A 16,536-nucleotide genomic window follows, 5' to 3' on the forward strand; every position below is an offset into this window, starting at 1 on the left:
CCCAGTACCCAAAAAAAAAAAAAAAAGAGAGAACGAGGTGAGATGATAATAGCCATCTCACATCTCAGGGCACAGAATGCCCTTCTACTCGCAGGTAACCCATGTAGGCAGCATAGCAGGTATAGGCACTGAAAGCACCAGAGAAGGTATCCCACTTGGTTGAGACTCTAGTTTGCCTAGAAAGGGAAGGGTTTTCTTTTGCAAGGCAGAAACATTACTTACACTTCAACATCTTCACGGCCACTTTGGTCACACGGTTGGGTTTGTCCTTGTCCAGCCCAATGGCCTCTGCCAATACCACCTGCCCAAAGCAGCCTTCTCCCAGGGGTTTACCCAAGACCAGTCTTTTGTGGGGAAAAGAGAACAGTGTAAGCTGGGGCTAGTAAAAGTCAAAAGTCTTTATGACACCCCATCTCTGCCTCTCCATATTTCATCCAAGTGAGAGCACAGAGCAGGCAGCATTCGCTCTGGAAGCACTCATATACCTTTACTCCCTGGAATTCATGGTATACACAGTTCCCATCATAGAATGACAAGCAAAGGGAGTCCTGAAAAACTTGGGAGTTAGAGTAGTACCTGTCTCTGGGTAGCTCCCAGCGGGGATCTTCAGGAAGCTCATATTCAGAGACCCCAGCTAGCATGGGGGTCCCACTAGAGGAGAGACGAGAGGGTCGAACCAGAAGTACCCCAGAGTTCATGGATGCACTGGAGTCAGCTGACACCTGCAGGGGAGAGTGGGGTCACCCTTCTAGCAAGGGTGTGGGGAGCGGGGGAGTGGCAGTAGCAGGTTCCTTTCAGTTCCTCATCAGGGCTTTTAACCATGGCAGAGGTACGCTTCTGTATACATGACATGCTTCCCTCAATGCAGAGTGGCAGAAAGACCATCTGAGGTCAGAAGACCAAAGTTCTAGAACTTGACTGATTTCCACCACCTGACTAGCCTTTCTGGACTTCACTTTACTCACCTTTTAAATGAACAGACCCAAATGTACTTCTTTCAGCTTGATATTTTACAGCTCTATCACAATAACAAAACTATTCTTTTCCCAATTCTTTGTAAAAACCTTGCCCTCAGATTATAGTTTCCTAACCCCTAAAGCAACTTCCAGAGTCAGCAGTGTTCTGAGTGAATGGTCATTCCTGCATACACCTTCACCTCCTGGGAGGTTTCTTTCCTGAGGGAGGGGCACACTAAAAGGAGGGGGGCATGGAGGACCTAATCAGGCCTTCTCCACCTCTAATCAGCCCTGGGGACAGTCCAAATGCATGATATCAGCTTCACATTTAAGACAAGACTTTCTCTAAATTCAGTGCCAGGTGAGTGGGACAGCTGTATTTGTGACTTTACAGGCATGAACAGCAGTGTGAAACTGATTTGGGAACACCTAGAACGTTCAAGAGGCCTAGAGGCCAGAAAGCAAAGCCTGAAGAAGATTAGGGATAGTGGAGGGGACAAGGCATGAAATCATGTGAGAGAAGTCCCTGGAGGCCCAGGAAGAGAAGGTGGCAGAGAGCATGCGAATCCCCCATCTACTTTCTGTTACCTGTCTGCGCAGAGGGATGCTCTTGGCCAGCTTGTGCACGGCCATCTGGCTATGGAAGTCACTCTTCTTGGTGCCACTCTTCATCTTGTAGATGATGACAGAGCCCACCATGCAGGAGATGAGGAAGGCCCCTGTGCAGTAGATGATGATCTCCAGGTACAGGGGTGAGGTCATCACTGCCGGTCTCTCTTCCAGGGCTGAGTCAGTGTGAACAGGTTGTTAGCAGGCTCTGGGGGCCCCCGTCCATAAGAGGCCCCGCTCCATAAGAAACATGAAACCCATCTCCTTTCCCCTGGGAACTTTTAGGGAGGGGGAAGAACCAAGACAGGTCCTAGCTAGGATTGTGATTCTAACACAGGGGATTAGACGTCCTGAAACTTTTGTGTTGTCTTTAAACTGACTTGAAGCCCTTAAAGGGAATGGACTAGACTATCTCGCTACACAAGTCCCATCCTCCCTTATCTCAGACACTCCTCGCTCACAAGAATGAACTGCTGGCTAGACAGGTTATCAGGTACCCCAGAAGCAGCTGAGAAGTCTCTTCGCATGCCTTTTTCAGGCTCCTCATGGAAACAAGGCCCTTCTCAGCACAGCCTCAGCACTGTACACACACACACTTATCACATGGGAACAGACAGTTTCTGAGACCTTGTCCCCAAGGGCTCAGGAGGTCATTGAAGGTGGGGCCTATATCTCGTTCAGCCCTGTATGCTGCAATACCTGGCAATACAGGGGAATTCAGGGGACAAAGAAAGGGAAGGTAGGGACCCGCCTGTGTCCTGACTAAACTTCCCGCTTCACGTCTGTGTCATCTGTCAGGTCAGACATGTAAATATTTATACCTTGCCAAACCTCAGGCAAAACTGATTTTTTTTTTTTTAGAATGTTTTTAATATTTATTTTTTAGTTTTCGGTAGATACAACATCTTTATTTTATTTTTATGTGGTGCTGAGGATCGAACCCAGCGACCCGCGCATGCCAGGCTTGAGCCACATCCCCAGCCCCAGGCAAAACTGATTTTGAGTTTTAAACATGTTTGGACTGCTCTAGATGAAAAACAAACATTTTTTTTCCCTATTCTTAAGAACTCCACAGGTTCTGTAGGACTCAAAACTTTAGGAAATGGAAGGAGGCATTATTTTATTCTCTTCTCCTGCCCTCTATTTAGAATTCACATCCATGCCTACAGAAGCCACACCAGTTAGTTCCCTGGTTCGTGTTTTCCTTCAACACGAGAAACTTGGTGCCAGCTTCAGGGAGCACTCTCTGCCCCACCATGTGGACAGTCCTCCCCCTTCTATAGTTCTCCCAATCCTCCCTTTAAAACACCAGCCAGCTACCAGGAAGGCGGCATCCCTGGGAGCCCTCCCAGAGGGGCACAAAGCACAGCCCTGGAGTGAGCCTCAAGTCCTGACAAGGAGACAGCTGAGCTAATAAGGGGAGAAGGGTTCTAGTGGAGAAAGGTTCTGTTTTTTTCTTTCCCCAATGTTGAGAAACGAAGACAACTCATTGGGAGCACAGACAGGACAGAGACAGGAACAATGATAAAAACAGAACACTTCTCTGTCACAAGCAGGGCATTGTGAAACCTTGCTGGGCAAGCAGATCAGACAGGGGCATAGGGAAAGAGAAGAGAAAGGAGGGCAGTCTAAGCAGCCACAGGACACAGCAGCACCCAGACCACATGCAGGTCCCTTAGAGATGCAGTCACAACTAGCATTGGCCCTGCAGTCACCAGTCCACCACCCTACACAGGTTGCAGGCTCCTTCTGTCCTGGTTCAACATACAGACCTCCTTTCTTGAGAGAGGAGGGTTGGCAGTAGCCAGAGAGGATCATCATGCCTCCAGTAGCTTCCAGAGACAGGTCTGACTCAAGGCAGCTGAAGTTTACTGTCTAGGTAGTGACAGAGGATGGCAGTATAGAGGGGTGGACCAGCGCTGGTCCTTCAAATGGCAAGCCTTTCTGACACTTGGGACTGGCCAAAACAATATTGGAAATTAAGACACTCAGCACCAAGTGGATGAGGGAAAGCTGCTGGACCCAAGGAGGGAAGGAGCCTGCCCTGGAGAAGGGCCCAGCTGCACGGTAAACCAGAGCCCGTGCATGCATTGCATTGGCCAAGGGGAGAGACAGATGCAGGTATACAGGTGGAACACCTCTGTGTTCCTGCAAAACCAGGAACCTCTTGAGCCGAGAGGATGCAACCCTCCAAGGTGGAGCAAAAAAGGGCACATGGTAGGCAGGAGCCATCCCTCTACCCACCTCTCCTGGCACTGTATGTCCTCTAGCCACACAATGCATGCTCCCCCCGTGCCCATGGCAAGGGCAGGACATCGAGAGGAGAAGTACAGTGTATACCTTCCAGAACGGTCAACCATGCAGAGTGATGGGAGAGTCCGATAGAGTTACCCGCCAAGCACGTATACTCCCCCGCGTCCTCAAAGGAGACATTTCTTAAATGAAGCACTTCCATCTCTTTGTCGGTGGTATTAACTCCGGCAGTCTAGAAGAGACAACGGAAGCAAAATGGACAAGCACCAGACATGGGACCTCGAAGAGACACAGAGAAAGGGAGAGAGAGAGAAGAGGGGAAAAAAAACCAGAGGAAGAAATGCTCCCCAGCGTCTCCTTTGCAATAAGGAACAAACAAAAACCACCAGGCAGCGAGACCTGTTAGAGGAAGAGACTGAGGCCCTGAGGGAGGAACTCCGGCAGACCTGAGAAGAGGATGGCTGGTTATGACCCTTCACCAGACGCTGGCAGCCACTGGCCCATCCAAGCATGCGGGCGGTGGGCGGCATGGAGAAATGGGGCCTGGCAGGTGGGGGGCTGTTTGGTTTCAGGTAAAGAAAGTTAAGGTATACACAGAAGGGAAGGAAGGGTGCTGTGCGTGCACACACACACACACACACACACACACACACACCTTGCAAGGGAACACCTGGTCCCTTCTTTCATCCACCACTCAAACCATCATTCCTAACACAGCAAAAGTCCATATGCAGATATACATACAGCCAAGGAACACACAAGAGGCACAGAGGGAGCCACCAACACAGTACCAAACCAAACCAGCCTCCCAGGCCAGGTATTTTTCCATGGCTCTGGGCACTAGGAATACAGTAGGATAACAGGGAGAGTCGGCGCTCGCTTCCCCTCCTGCCCCAGCAGTGTGGGGCCTAAATCAAGTTCCCAGCACAGGGTCCCGTCCATCTCCCCTTTACCTTTTGCCACAGGTCTGGTGACAGTGAGCCACGCAGACTGGTTAGCTTCACCAATATAATTGGAAACCTTACACACATACTCCCCGCTCTGGGCCTCTGTCACATTGAACAGGGTCAGCACCTCCGCATCCGAGCTATTAATCCCCGAATGCTGGAACAAACCAACGACACACCAGTCAGTTGGGCAAACACTGAGATGTGGCCATACTTTGCTCCTGTGTCACTTTCAGGCAGGCCCATGGAGCCAAGGCAAGGGAAACACTGAGGGATTTATAATTTTCCCCTTTTGAGTAGGACAAAACAAGGTTGGCCCCTCTGAAACATTTGATTAAAATTTTTTTAAAAAGAAAGAAACCACTGTCCCAAAGCAAATGTTCTATTTGTGTTAAACCCACTCCTTCAGGACTGAAGCAGGTATTATGGAAACAGGCCAAGGCCAAGGCTATGACCCCTTTTCCTCCAGAGTAGTTTCAGCACCAGTGGTGGAGAGAAGGGTCAGCCGATAAATCTTTGGGACAGCCAAGTCAGGGGAGGATGCGATCTAACTCTGGGACAAGAAGGTAAACCACTTTCCCAGCTTCTGGTTACTTCCTGTTGCAAGATCCACTGGAGATTTAGCCAATTACCTTCCCTTGATTAATGGAGCATTCAGGGACAATGAAAGTCTGGGAGTGAAAGGAAAAAGGAAGAAAATGCCATTACTCCTCATACCGCTTAGAATTTATAAGTGGCATTTGCTTTTCCAACTAAACTTTGTTATCATTCACCCACTTGCTGAAACACCCTAACTTGGGAATCTAGCAGGGTCAAGACCAGGAGACCCTACCTGGAAAGTTTTTGGTCTCAGGCAATGAATAAACAGGAATCCAAATGCACTGAGTGGCTGACCCAGAAGTCCTAGCTGTCACTTTCCACACTTTTAGAAACTGGCATGGCTCACTCCCCAGCCACGTGTTCCCAGCTCACATCTACATTGTGATATGTCACTAGTCCTAGGGAATGTGGTTAGAACCCTACTATGGCGAGTGTATGCCTGAAGGTTAAGGGTTTAGTCCCAGTCCTAGGTACTGGGCCTGACCACAGAGACTTGAGCCCCTAGGAGATATTGGTCACCTTCCCAGCACACTGGCCCATAAAAACTGGGGCCAAGATTACCTTCAAGATCTGGACATAAGGCAGGTTGTCTGGACCAATCTTACTCCCATTCACCTCGATGTGCTTCAGCCACTGGATGTGGGGCTGTGGGTCACTGTACACCTTACACATGAACTCCACATTGCTGCCCAGGGCCACTGTCTTGTTGGCAGGCAATCCTGCCTGTAGGATAGGCCGGTGTGGGGACCGCTCTGTAGAACAATGGAGAGGACAGGCTTGTCAGACCCTGCCATGATCTGGTCCTGGCTGGGATGCTGACAGAGGATATCATCCTAAAGAGAGGTATGCCCACATTGGTGCCCCCTCAGCTTTCCCAGTGATAGGCAGTGCCCTTCCTGGTGCTTCTGCTGAGCCCTTGAACCTGGGAGAAGGGATACTGTCTTCTAGCCCCAAGCCCTCAGGAACCTCCTCTCTGAGGCAATGTACCCACATTCACAGACACAGTCAGATTCTTGTCTACATGAAGAACGCTGCAACTCAGTCACATCCCCAGTCTACCTGTAACATCCACAGCCTACTTGTCAACTAGAATCATAGTCACTCAGACTCTTGCTGTCCTGAGCATAGTCAAGAGCAGCAATGGCAGCATCAACCAAGAGCTTGTCAAAAACCAGAATCTAAGACCTACGCCAGACCTCTGGGACCACAATCTTCTCAGAATATACTATCAAAGCCAGGGCAGGATGCTGGCTGTGACATTGCACCCCAAGATCTTGGGAGCATGAGATCCAGATCTTCTAGAAGAACTGGGCTGCAATCATAGCCCCAAGGGGCATGGTATTCCTCTTGGAGTCTCCTGTGATGCCCCAGAGTGGGTACATGCTGTGATTCTACATTCACAGAGTGTCTGGCTTCACTAAGCCTCAAGGTTATGTGCTAACATTATGCTACATTTAGCATCAATGCACAAGCCACATCTTTCAGGATGGACCATCAATAGCATCTTCTGCTCCACAGTAACATATAGCTTTCAGATGTATCTTTGTCTGACCTTCTTCACTCTATTTTGTAGATAAGAAAAGTCAGGCTTAGTAGAGGAAGTGCAGTGCTACATGCTATCTAGGAATCCTGTGTTTGCCAGCCCCTGCCCTTTCCTCCAAGCCTACTCCTGCCACTTTGGCTGACTTACCCACGACGTCGAGCTGATAGGTGTGGTTAATGCTGCCATACTCATTCTCCACAATACAGGTGTAGTTGCCTTTGTCTGAAGGCACCACAGAGTCCATTATGATGCTCCAGGTGGCATAACGGACCTGCAGGGATACATGCCAAAGGGTTCCATTGAGAGTCTGAAGGAGAATGCAGGTGAAAGCCACAAGGCGGTACTGGCACCCCGTAGCACAGCCCCTTCCAATCAGAGCAGGCAGCATGTGGCCCCAGGCTGCAATGTTAGTCAGAACCAAGTAGAAAGGGCCCACCCATTTACCCATTTATACTCAGAGAGAACATATCCTGCAAAATGGAAGATGGGTCTGAGAACTCTGAACATCTTCACTGTGGCATTTAAGGCCAGCCATGATGTGGGCAAATGTGCTTTCTGCACTCTCTCCCCAATTCACTAGGAATCTTCCCAATCTGCACTTCTGTCCATTCCATTCTTGTGCCATTCTTGTGCTCTCCTCCTAAGAGAGCCTCCTTAATAGTTCTTGGCTGCCTCTGACACTTCATTTCAAAACCCATCTTTGCCTCAAGTTGAATATCTGGTCAGATCTGTTCTCATCCTTTCCTCTTCTGCATCTCCACTGAAGCACTAATCATGGTCTCATTTTAAAAATAGCTTCTCATGGACATGTGCCCTCTTATTAGACCAGAATATCTTTATGGGCAGGAATGCTATGTTGTCCCATCTGAAACACAGTAACTTGCAGACAGTAAGTGCTTGGTGAATGAACTTAAAAACCTTTCCCTATTCTTTCTGGTTCCCTCTGCTTAGAAAAGAAGCTAGATGATACGAAAGCTAAACATTATCAGAGACTCTGAAGAAAGGCTTAAGACAAAGATGTTCTTCCTATAAATACAAACGGACAAAGGATATAACAGAATTTACCAGAGGAAATGAAAGTTGCTTATTAACATGAGATTTCTAATTTAATTAATAAGGAAAACAACACACACACACAAAAAAAAAAAAAAGAAAGAAAGAAAGAAAGAAAAAGAAAGAAGGAAAAGAAAATGTATGGCTTGAGAGGCTGAGGCAGGAGGACTACCAGTTCAAAGCCAGCCTCAGCAAAAGCAAGGCGCTAAGCAACTCAGTGAGACCCTATCTCTAAATAAAATACAAAATAGAGCTGGGAATGTGCCTCACTGATCAAGAGCCCCTGAGTTCAGTCCCTGGTTCCACCCCAACCACCGCAAAACAAAACAAAACAAAAAAACCAAAAACAACTTTTTGTCTTAATCTGTTGGCAGAGGTCTAGTAAACTTGTCATTCTCATACTCTACTATGGGAAGGTGAATTAATTTTCCCCTTTTAAGAAAGTAATTGGAGCTTGGAGATGCAGCTCAATAAGAGAGTATATGCTTAGGAAGTGCAAGGCCCCGGGTTGAATCCCCAGCCTACAAAAAAAAAAAAAAAAATAGTAGTAGTAATTGGGTAATATGAATCAACAGTTTAAAAAACACTCACATCCTTTGATGACCTGAAAACTATTTCCAGCAGTCTGTCCTAAGGACACACATTTCAAAATGCTGATTATATCTTCTGTAACAATTACGTTGGTGAAAAACTAGAAAATATCTAATAGCTCAAATTGTTCATTAAAATCACAGGGTATTTTTACAATGGAACCTTCTTTCCTTTTTTTCTTTCTTCTCTTGGTACTAGGGATTGAATCCAGGGCACTTTACTACTGAGCTATATCCCCAACCCTTTTAAAAAATATTCTGATGCACATCTGTAATTCCAGCAGCTTCAGAGGCTAAGACAGAGAATTGCAAATTCATGAGGCCCTAAGCAACTTAGCAAGACCCTGTCTCAGAATAAAAAATAAGGGGTTGCGGATATAGCTTGGTTGGTAGAGTACATGCACAAGGCCCTGGGTTCAATCCCCCCCACCACTCCCCCCCTCAAAAAAAGAATAAAAAGGGTCTGGGGCTGTAACTCAGTGGTAGAGTGCTTGGCTGGCATGTGTGAGGGACTGGGTTCGATCCTCAGCACCACATAAAAATAAATAAAAGAAAGGTCCATTGACAACTTAAAAAAGGTGGGGTGGGTGGAGGGCTGGGGGTGGGAGCTCAGTAGTTAAGTGCCCCTGGATTTAATCACTGGTACAAAACAATAAAAAAATTAAAAATCTGGGACAGGGTCTTGCTAAATTGTGGATGCTGTCCTCAAACTTGGGATCCTCCCACCTAAGCCTTCCTAGTAGCTAAAATTACAGGTGTGCACCCCCATGCTTGGCTATAATAAAATATTTCAAAAAAAATTTTTTTAGTTGTAGATGGACACAATACCTTTAGTTTATTTATTTACTTTTATGTGGTGCTAAGAATTGAACCCAGTGCCTCACCTGTGCGAGGCAAGCGCTCTACTACTGAGCTACAATCCCAGCCTATAATGAAATCTTAAAAAAAAAAAAAAATTATTAGTGCTTTATAGTTATAATGGAATCTTAAGTAAACCACGAAAAATTACTGTTCAAACACTCATGCTTGAAAAAGACTCATAGTGTTGTTAACAAATAATAAGAAATTATACAACATGATCAATTTTGTTAAACTGCTATACACATTAAAAAAAGATTTTAAAATTTATTCACATTTTTTTAGATTGAAATTTTTAAAAATACATTACCATTATAGTTAAAAAGCATTATTTGAAACAATTAAAGGGGGCTGATGGTATAGCTGTTCAGTGGTAGAGTGTGTGTTTAACGTGCATAAGGCCCTGGCTTCCATCCTTAGTACCAAAAACCTCAACAAAAAAACCACAAACAAAACACTAATTAAAGGCATGTAATAAGTAAGGATCATCTATCTATCTCAGCTCTTCCATTCCCTTTTCTCAAACTTTTCTGCTGTTCATATCTGTGTATACACGTGTGTACCTTGTAGCCTCCAATCCTGTGGTCAGGTTTGAATTCTTTCCCATTTTTCAACCAGCGCAGTGTGGGGTTAGGTGTCCCACTGGAAGGGCATTTGAACTTCACTGTCTTGGCAGCTGGCACTGCATGCAATTTCTTTTCCATCTTTTCTGGGGATGTCCAATATGGAGCTACGGCTGCCCAGGGAAAGCCAAGAGAGACAAGAGGGATGGGGGAGAGGGATGGTCAGGCTCTGGGACAAGGTCTGGGTAGGACCTGGAGGCGCCCCACCCATCTGCCCAACCCTTGAGAGCAGTGCCCAGCAATTATCAGAACATTTAAAGGGAGGGCAACTAGGCACCATGACCCTGGGTGCCCTCTGCTTCTTCCTTCCCGCTTCAATGAAGCCTCCCACTTCCCGCTTAAACCCAACTCCCAGGCCCCAAAGGCAGTAAGGAAGGAAACAGTGTCTCACGCATACGGTTTGGTTTGGTGTTATCTGTCTCTTTCTCCTCTGAAGAGGAGTCATCATCGTCATCGTCATCCTCCGAGGAGGGGAGTGCATCTACAGGAAGAAGAAGGGCACTGAAGGTCCCTCTGAGGCACCTCTAGATTTCCATCCACAACAACAGTCACCCCCTTAAGGCTTGTATAGTCATAGATGAATCCAGCCACCCCTCCCCATGAGGACTCCCAGTCCCACTTTTCCCTTGGTGACAATCTTTCAATGGGACGGAAACTAAAAATTGTGTGCTCCAGTGCTGTCTCCTCCCTTCCTCAACCCAGTGCACTGCCCCTCTCTGCCCAGAAGCCTCTCCTCTGAATGCTCCACCAGAAGCAGCTGTTCCGCTAACTTAACTCCATCCTGCACTCAGAGGCCCTCTCTCTGCTCATGGCACCACCTGATTGTCCTGGGTGTCACAGTAGCAAGCCAGGGAACCTACATCCTTCTTTAGACTGCCAACCTCTGGGAAATACAGGCAGATTGAGGCACACTGTGGCTAGGAGCTATTTCCAAAGTCATGGTTCCCTTGCGTGGCTCTGCTAAGGTTTGGGAGATGCCCTTTTAACCACAGCAGATGGGGAGCCCACCACTACCAACATCTCTGCCCAACAAGTATCCACCCCTTAAAAGAACAGGCTTCACACCCATGTAGTCAGCAACAGGGCTCATGCCAGAGCTTTTTCCAGTCCTTCTGGCACTTTGGGGGATCTGGAGGGAAATAAAGAAGGCAAGTCCCTCATAGTGGGGCAGGTTCTCAGTGATGTCTGGGAGGAGGTGCCAAGTCTGCATCCTGGGGTACACAAACGGCTTTACTTCCTTGGATAGTAGTTTTGTGAAAGTCACAATCTAAAAGTAGTAGATTCCCAAAGTCACAGAGCTCTCTGGCTGCTCTGGCACAGCTCCAAGAGCTGGTTGGCAGGTATTTCTGTAAAGCCTGTGGAGACGGTGCATCTGGATGGGTCCTTCCCATCACAGCAGGGACTCACCACATATTCTGGGGCTCTAGTCACTAAGCTCAGTATCAAGTCCAAGTGGCAAGGTAGTGGCAGGGTGGAAGCTGGCTGAGAAAGAACCACTTAGCATCCTGGTGATCTGGGTAAGTTGTGGTAGGAACATCGTAGGCTCTTAACATCCCAAGAGCATCAGCCACTCCTCTGAAGTAGGTCTTAGAAGCCCCACATATCTGGCCTGTGGTCTGCCCTACCTGGTCACCCCTTTGAGAGCTAAGCCACGCGGCGGGCAGGGAGCAATGTTAGTGGGCAGCAGTTTCTGAAGCAGAGTGGGGGCAGATCATGGCAGGGAAGGAGGTTCACCTCCCCCTGAAACTAGCAGAGAGAGTCAGAGGGGTGGGTCCAGGGGGGAAGGTAAGGATAGGGATTGGCTACCAACCTGAGACATTGACGGAGAAGTAGGTGGTGTCGCTGCCAGAGGGGCTGCTGGTCACACAGGTGTAGAGGCCAGAGTCAGCGGGCACGGAATCCCGCACCTCCACCTCCTCCCCTGTGATGCGGGTACGGTTGCTTTCCACCAGCTGTACCCCGTCTCGCAGCCAGTTGATGCTCTGCACATCGTCCCGCAGCCGACAGCGAAGCTGCAGCAGGTCACCAGGGTGGACCAGGAGGGACTCCACTTCCACAGGGGCTCCCCAGGGCTGAGCTGCAGCCACCCATGGGGGCCAGGAAGAGGAATCAAGAGGGGAGAGGAAGGAGGGGAGAGACAAAGGGAGTTACGCTAGCCACAGCGAGCATCGACCTCCCAGGCCTCACTCACCCCAGACACACAGCTGGGGAGGCAGGGATTGGAAGCAGCTGGCTACCTAGGACCCCAACGTCCTCTTCTCCACCCCACTCCTCCAAAAGTCAAAGGAAGAAAGAGGCAAAGTTAGGAAGCAGCTGCAGCAGCATTAAGCGAATCACACTTCATTCCCCCCATCCTAGGGGGAAAGTTGGCCTTCACCAGGACTCGTGTCCAGGGTGCCCTCTCCCCACACCCTCAGCTCTTCATCAGGAATGGCCACTTCCCAAGAGGAACACCCCATTTCTCTTGGCTAGGTCAGCCTCACCCCTTTCCCTAGTGACGGCTGAGTAAGTGCTGCTCCTCAAAAATCCAGCAGCCCCCACAACACCCACTTTGGGAGAAGGCCCTGGGTTCACAGGGTTCAGTGAGGGTGGGTATCTGGCCCCCCAGTGAGTCAGATGTGAATGTGAGAGAGACAGCCCAAGGAGAGGTCAGCTTAGGGGAGCCTCCAGCTAACAGGTGTCGTCCCGAAGATTTGGAGCTTTTGCCTATATTAGGAACGGGGGCCTGCAGCTGCCACAAAACCCACACTTGCTCTGGCAGCAGAAGCTGCTGCACACAAAGCCCCTTTTTCTCCTCATCCCACTGCCCGGACTCACCCTCTCATGTGTGTGCCACCTTCCTCCCTATAACACACTGTCACACATCCACCCCACCCAACCCCTCTTTTCTGGACAGCGGCTTTAGACCTAGCCAGAGTGTCCATGGCTCACAAGATCTGATGTCACCAAGAAGACCCGTCCCTCTCCTGAGAACTTGCTCACTCTTGCTAGCAAGAAGGCCGGTGATCCCAATGAATCTAGGAGCCTACCATCCCAGACTGAACAACTGCCCTTCACTAATGGGGGAGGGGAGAAATAAAGTTCCCACTTCCTTTTAGGGTGTACATGCATTCTGCTGGCCTCTGGCTTCCACCACAAGAAAGCACTGGGTGCCTCTCACACCTGCCACCTGACCTACAGCTCCACACCTGTTCACCGAAAGAAACTCAGGAGGAACTTGTCACAGATCCACAAGGCCCTGAAACACAACATGCTATTCTAATCTGCTGCTGCCCCATCACCTGCAGGCCCATGTCTTTGCCTGGCTCTCTCCACACACTCTCCAGTGCTTGGCCTGGCAGGGACCTCCTTCTGGAAGCATTCCTTCTGGAATGCTTCTCCCTCCCACTCTGATGCCATATTGACTTTCAGATCTCTAGCTAGCACCCCACCTGTCTTGTGCCTGGCACCCAAGAGCTGTTTAATAAATGCTTGCTGAATAAATGCCACAGATAGGGTCTCTTCATGTCTCTTCTCTTCTCTGAATCCCCTTTTTTCCTTTGCCCCACCCCTCATTTTAATGAGTCTTTTTCTGAAGTATACCACATGTTCTCAGTAGAATCCTTAGAAGTAAAAATGTATGTCTGGGGCTGGGTTATGGCTCAGTGGTAGAGCAATTGCCTAGCATGTGTGAGGCACTGGGTTCGAACCCTGGCACCACATAAAGATAAACAAATAAAATAATAATGTGCCCATCTACAACTAAATGTATGCATGTATGTGTGTGTATGTATGTGTGTATATATATATATATACACACACACACACACACTTAAAAAGATGAATGTCTAAAGCCAGACCTGGTGACACACTCCTATCATTCCAGCTACTCAGGAGGCTGGGGCAGGTGGCTTGCTTAGCTCAGGAGTTCAAGGTCAATCTGGGCAACACAGCAAGACTCACTTTAAATACAAAAATAAGAGAGAGAGAGAGACAGACAGACAAACAGACAGACAATGGGTGTCAACATTGCAAACTACCAGAGGCTCAGTTTTCTTCCAAGGGGACTTGTACCCTGGCTGCTTCAATTCAAGGTTTGTATCATAAATCTAGGCTCATCAGAAATGAGGGTGCTATTTTAAAAGGGCTCGGAAACTACTAACCTAACACACATTTATTTTTGTGAATCCGGTGAAGGGGAACACCACAAAAGTGAGCAGAACACACAGTTGATTAAAAATAAGCTTTGTGGGTCTTAGAAAAAGTTATTCTTTCCATTTTTAATGATTTGTGGTTTTGCCAAATGAAGGCAGAAGAAAAGCAGTTTGGGACTCGATCCTTAAAGGAAAACAGCAGACACTCCTATTGATCAAATCTTACTTCCCTCAAGTGACCTCACTGATTAAATATTTTGTAGCTCGTGATCTGCATCAGCCGTTGGTCAACAGTGAACTCAAATTCTTAGACTCTGGCATCACACAGACTATTTCAACAGGTCCCAGAGATGAAAAGTAGTTCACAAAGACAAAAATCACAGCAAGGAGAACACTCAGACACTTGTCCCCAAGAGAAAGTAGCCAAGGGACCTGGCCCTGCCTACACCCACTCTGGCTTGGTCTCAACTAGAATGTGCAAACAAAACTCTCCTACACGATCTATGAAAAAACCTCAAGAACCAGCTTTCTTTTCTCCTGATACAACCCTTTGGATCCTGGTTCTCTGCCAAATGTGTCTCATTTGTTTCATTCTTTCCCATTCCTGGTTCCATCTTGGGATAACCTCCTATGTGGCCTTTCTGGTTACAGTTCAGACTGGCCCCTTTCTCCTCATCCAGACCCAGATCCCAGCCATGAATAGGCTAGTATCCATATCCCTGTTGGCCTTTAAGTCTCCCCTCATCTCTTCCACCTGTTCTGTCCCACCTTCTCTCCCTAACAGGAGCCTTCCATTTTGAGTCTAGGAGTTCTCTGCCCTGAATACAACCTCCCCTCTATACAACTATGTTCTGCTGACAACTATCAGCATCTCTCTAGAGTCCTCCTGCCCTAGACTACTCTAAGTCCACCATCAAAAAAGCCCACCAATGCCAGGCACGGAGGCACAGGCCCATAATCCCAGCAGCTTGGGAGGCTGAGACAGGAGGATTGAGAGTTCAAAGCCAGCCTCAGCAATGGTGAGGCGCTAAGCAACTCAACTGTCTCTAAATAAAATACAAAATAGGACTGGGGATGCGGCTCAGTGGTTGAGTGCCCTTGAGTTCAATCCCTGGTACCCCAAAAAAAAAAAAAAAAAAAAGGGTCCCACCAAAGTCTTCAGTCTATAAAACTAGTGTCTCTATTCTTAAATTTTCTGTAAAATGGTTGCTAAGTGAACCACATAAATTCACAATTATATTTTAATTTCACAATTAATATTATTAATATTATTAATATTATTAATTCACACGATAGAAATTTCACCCATTTGAAGTGTACAATTAAATGGTTTTTGGTACACTGTCCCATGGTTTCCAGGAGGGATTGGTTCCAGGAAACTGCCCCCCGACCCCATATGAAAATCTGAGGATGCTCAAGTCCCTTGTATAAAATGGCACGGCATTTGCTTACAACCTTGGTACTTCCCCTCCTATACTTTAAATCACCTCTAGATTAATCATTTGATTAATCACCTAATCAAATATAAATCATTGTTATACTGTATTATTTAGGGAATAAAAACCAGGGGGAAAACGTCTGTACATATTCAGTACAGATAACTACCCTTCTTCAATACTTCCCATCCAAGGTTGGTTGAATTCATAAGTACAGAAACCACAGGAACACACAGTGGGCTGTGTATTCAGAGTTGTAAAACCATCAACACAACCTGACTTAAGAATATTTTTGCAAGACCAAAAGAAACCCTATACCCACAGAAGTCACCTCCCATCTCATACCCCACCACTGATCTGCTTTCAATCTTTATGGATTTATCCATTCTCCATATTGGTGAAATCATACAATAGATAGTGTTTTGTGGACTGGCTTCTTCCACTTTGCATAATGTCGCAGTACTTTATTCCTTTTAATGGCCTACAAATATTCACTGTATGGATATACCACTTGCAGTCATCAGTCAACAGATATCTGAATGTGTTCTTTCTTAATTGTCAAAAATGTCCATGTCTTATCATGTACAACCATAGAAATGTAAGGTTGTGCTGCAATTGTGTACAATGAATCAAAGTGTATTCTGCTGTCATATATACCTAATTAAAATAAATTAATTAATTTTAAAAAAAGTCCATGTCTTGCCTTTCTTAAGAACAAGCAACTCTATAGGTTTAATGCAATGCCAATCAAAATCCCAACGGCATTTCTTGTAGAAATAGAGAAAGCAATCATGAAATTCATATGGAAAAATAAACGACCCAGAATAGCAAAAACAATGCTAAGCAGGAAGTGTGAATCAGGCGGTATAGCGATACCAGACTTCAAACTATACTACAGAGCAATAGTAACAAAAACAGCATGGTACTGGTACCAA

The 16,536-nt window shown here is 47.1% G+C and overlaps 2 protein-coding genes across 15 annotated transcripts in view; both read right to left on the bottom strand.

Annotated features, from left to right (window-relative positions):
- Nucleotides 1-16,536, bottom strand: part of Fgfr1 (fibroblast growth factor receptor 1) — a 44,159-nt gene that overhangs the window by 4,396 nt on the left and 23,227 nt on the right. Inside the window, exons 2-10 of one of the 13 annotated variants that reach the window (XM_048792769.1) lie at nt 11,843-12,109; nt 10,430-10,513; nt 9,973-10,145; nt 7,056-7,179; nt 5,927-6,117; nt 3,906-4,050; nt 1,545-1,741; nt 577-722; nt 223-344 (exon numbers count right to left, since the gene is read on the bottom strand). In XM_048792769.1, the coding sequence (XP_048648726.1) occupies nt 223-344; nt 577-722; nt 1,545-1,741; nt 3,906-4,050; nt 5,927-6,117; nt 7,056-7,179; nt 9,973-10,145; nt 10,430-10,513; nt 11,843-12,109 (1,449 nt within the window). Of the gene's footprint in view, nt 1-222; nt 345-576; nt 723-1,538; nt 1,742-3,905; nt 4,051-4,771; nt 4,923-5,926; nt 6,118-7,055; nt 7,180-9,972; nt 10,146-10,423; nt 10,514-11,842; nt 12,110-16,536 lie in introns of all 13 variants that reach the window. The other 12 variants (XM_015501276.2, XM_048792767.1, XM_015501278.2 and 9 more) reach the window with 12 other exon arrangements.
- Nucleotides 1-16,536, bottom strand: part of LOC107155321 (60S ribosomal protein L37a-like) — a 40,678-nt gene that overhangs the window by 1,589 nt on the left and 22,553 nt on the right. The window contains exons 2-3 of one of the 2 annotated variants that reach the window (XM_048792779.1): nt 14,654-14,666; nt 13,207-13,220 (exon numbers count right to left, since the gene is read on the bottom strand). The gene's annotated coding sequence lies outside the window, so the exon portion shown is untranslated. Of the gene's footprint in view, nt 1-13,206; nt 13,221-13,879; nt 13,886-14,653; nt 14,667-16,536 lie in introns of both variants that reach the window. The other variant, XM_048792778.1, reaches the window with a different exon arrangement.

This window comes from Marmota marmota, unplaced genomic scaffold (genome assembly GCF_001458135.2).
Source record: "Marmota marmota marmota unplaced genomic scaffold, marMar, whole genome shotgun sequence".
Taxonomy (NCBI): domain Eukaryota; kingdom Metazoa; phylum Chordata; class Mammalia; order Rodentia; family Sciuridae; genus Marmota; species Marmota marmota.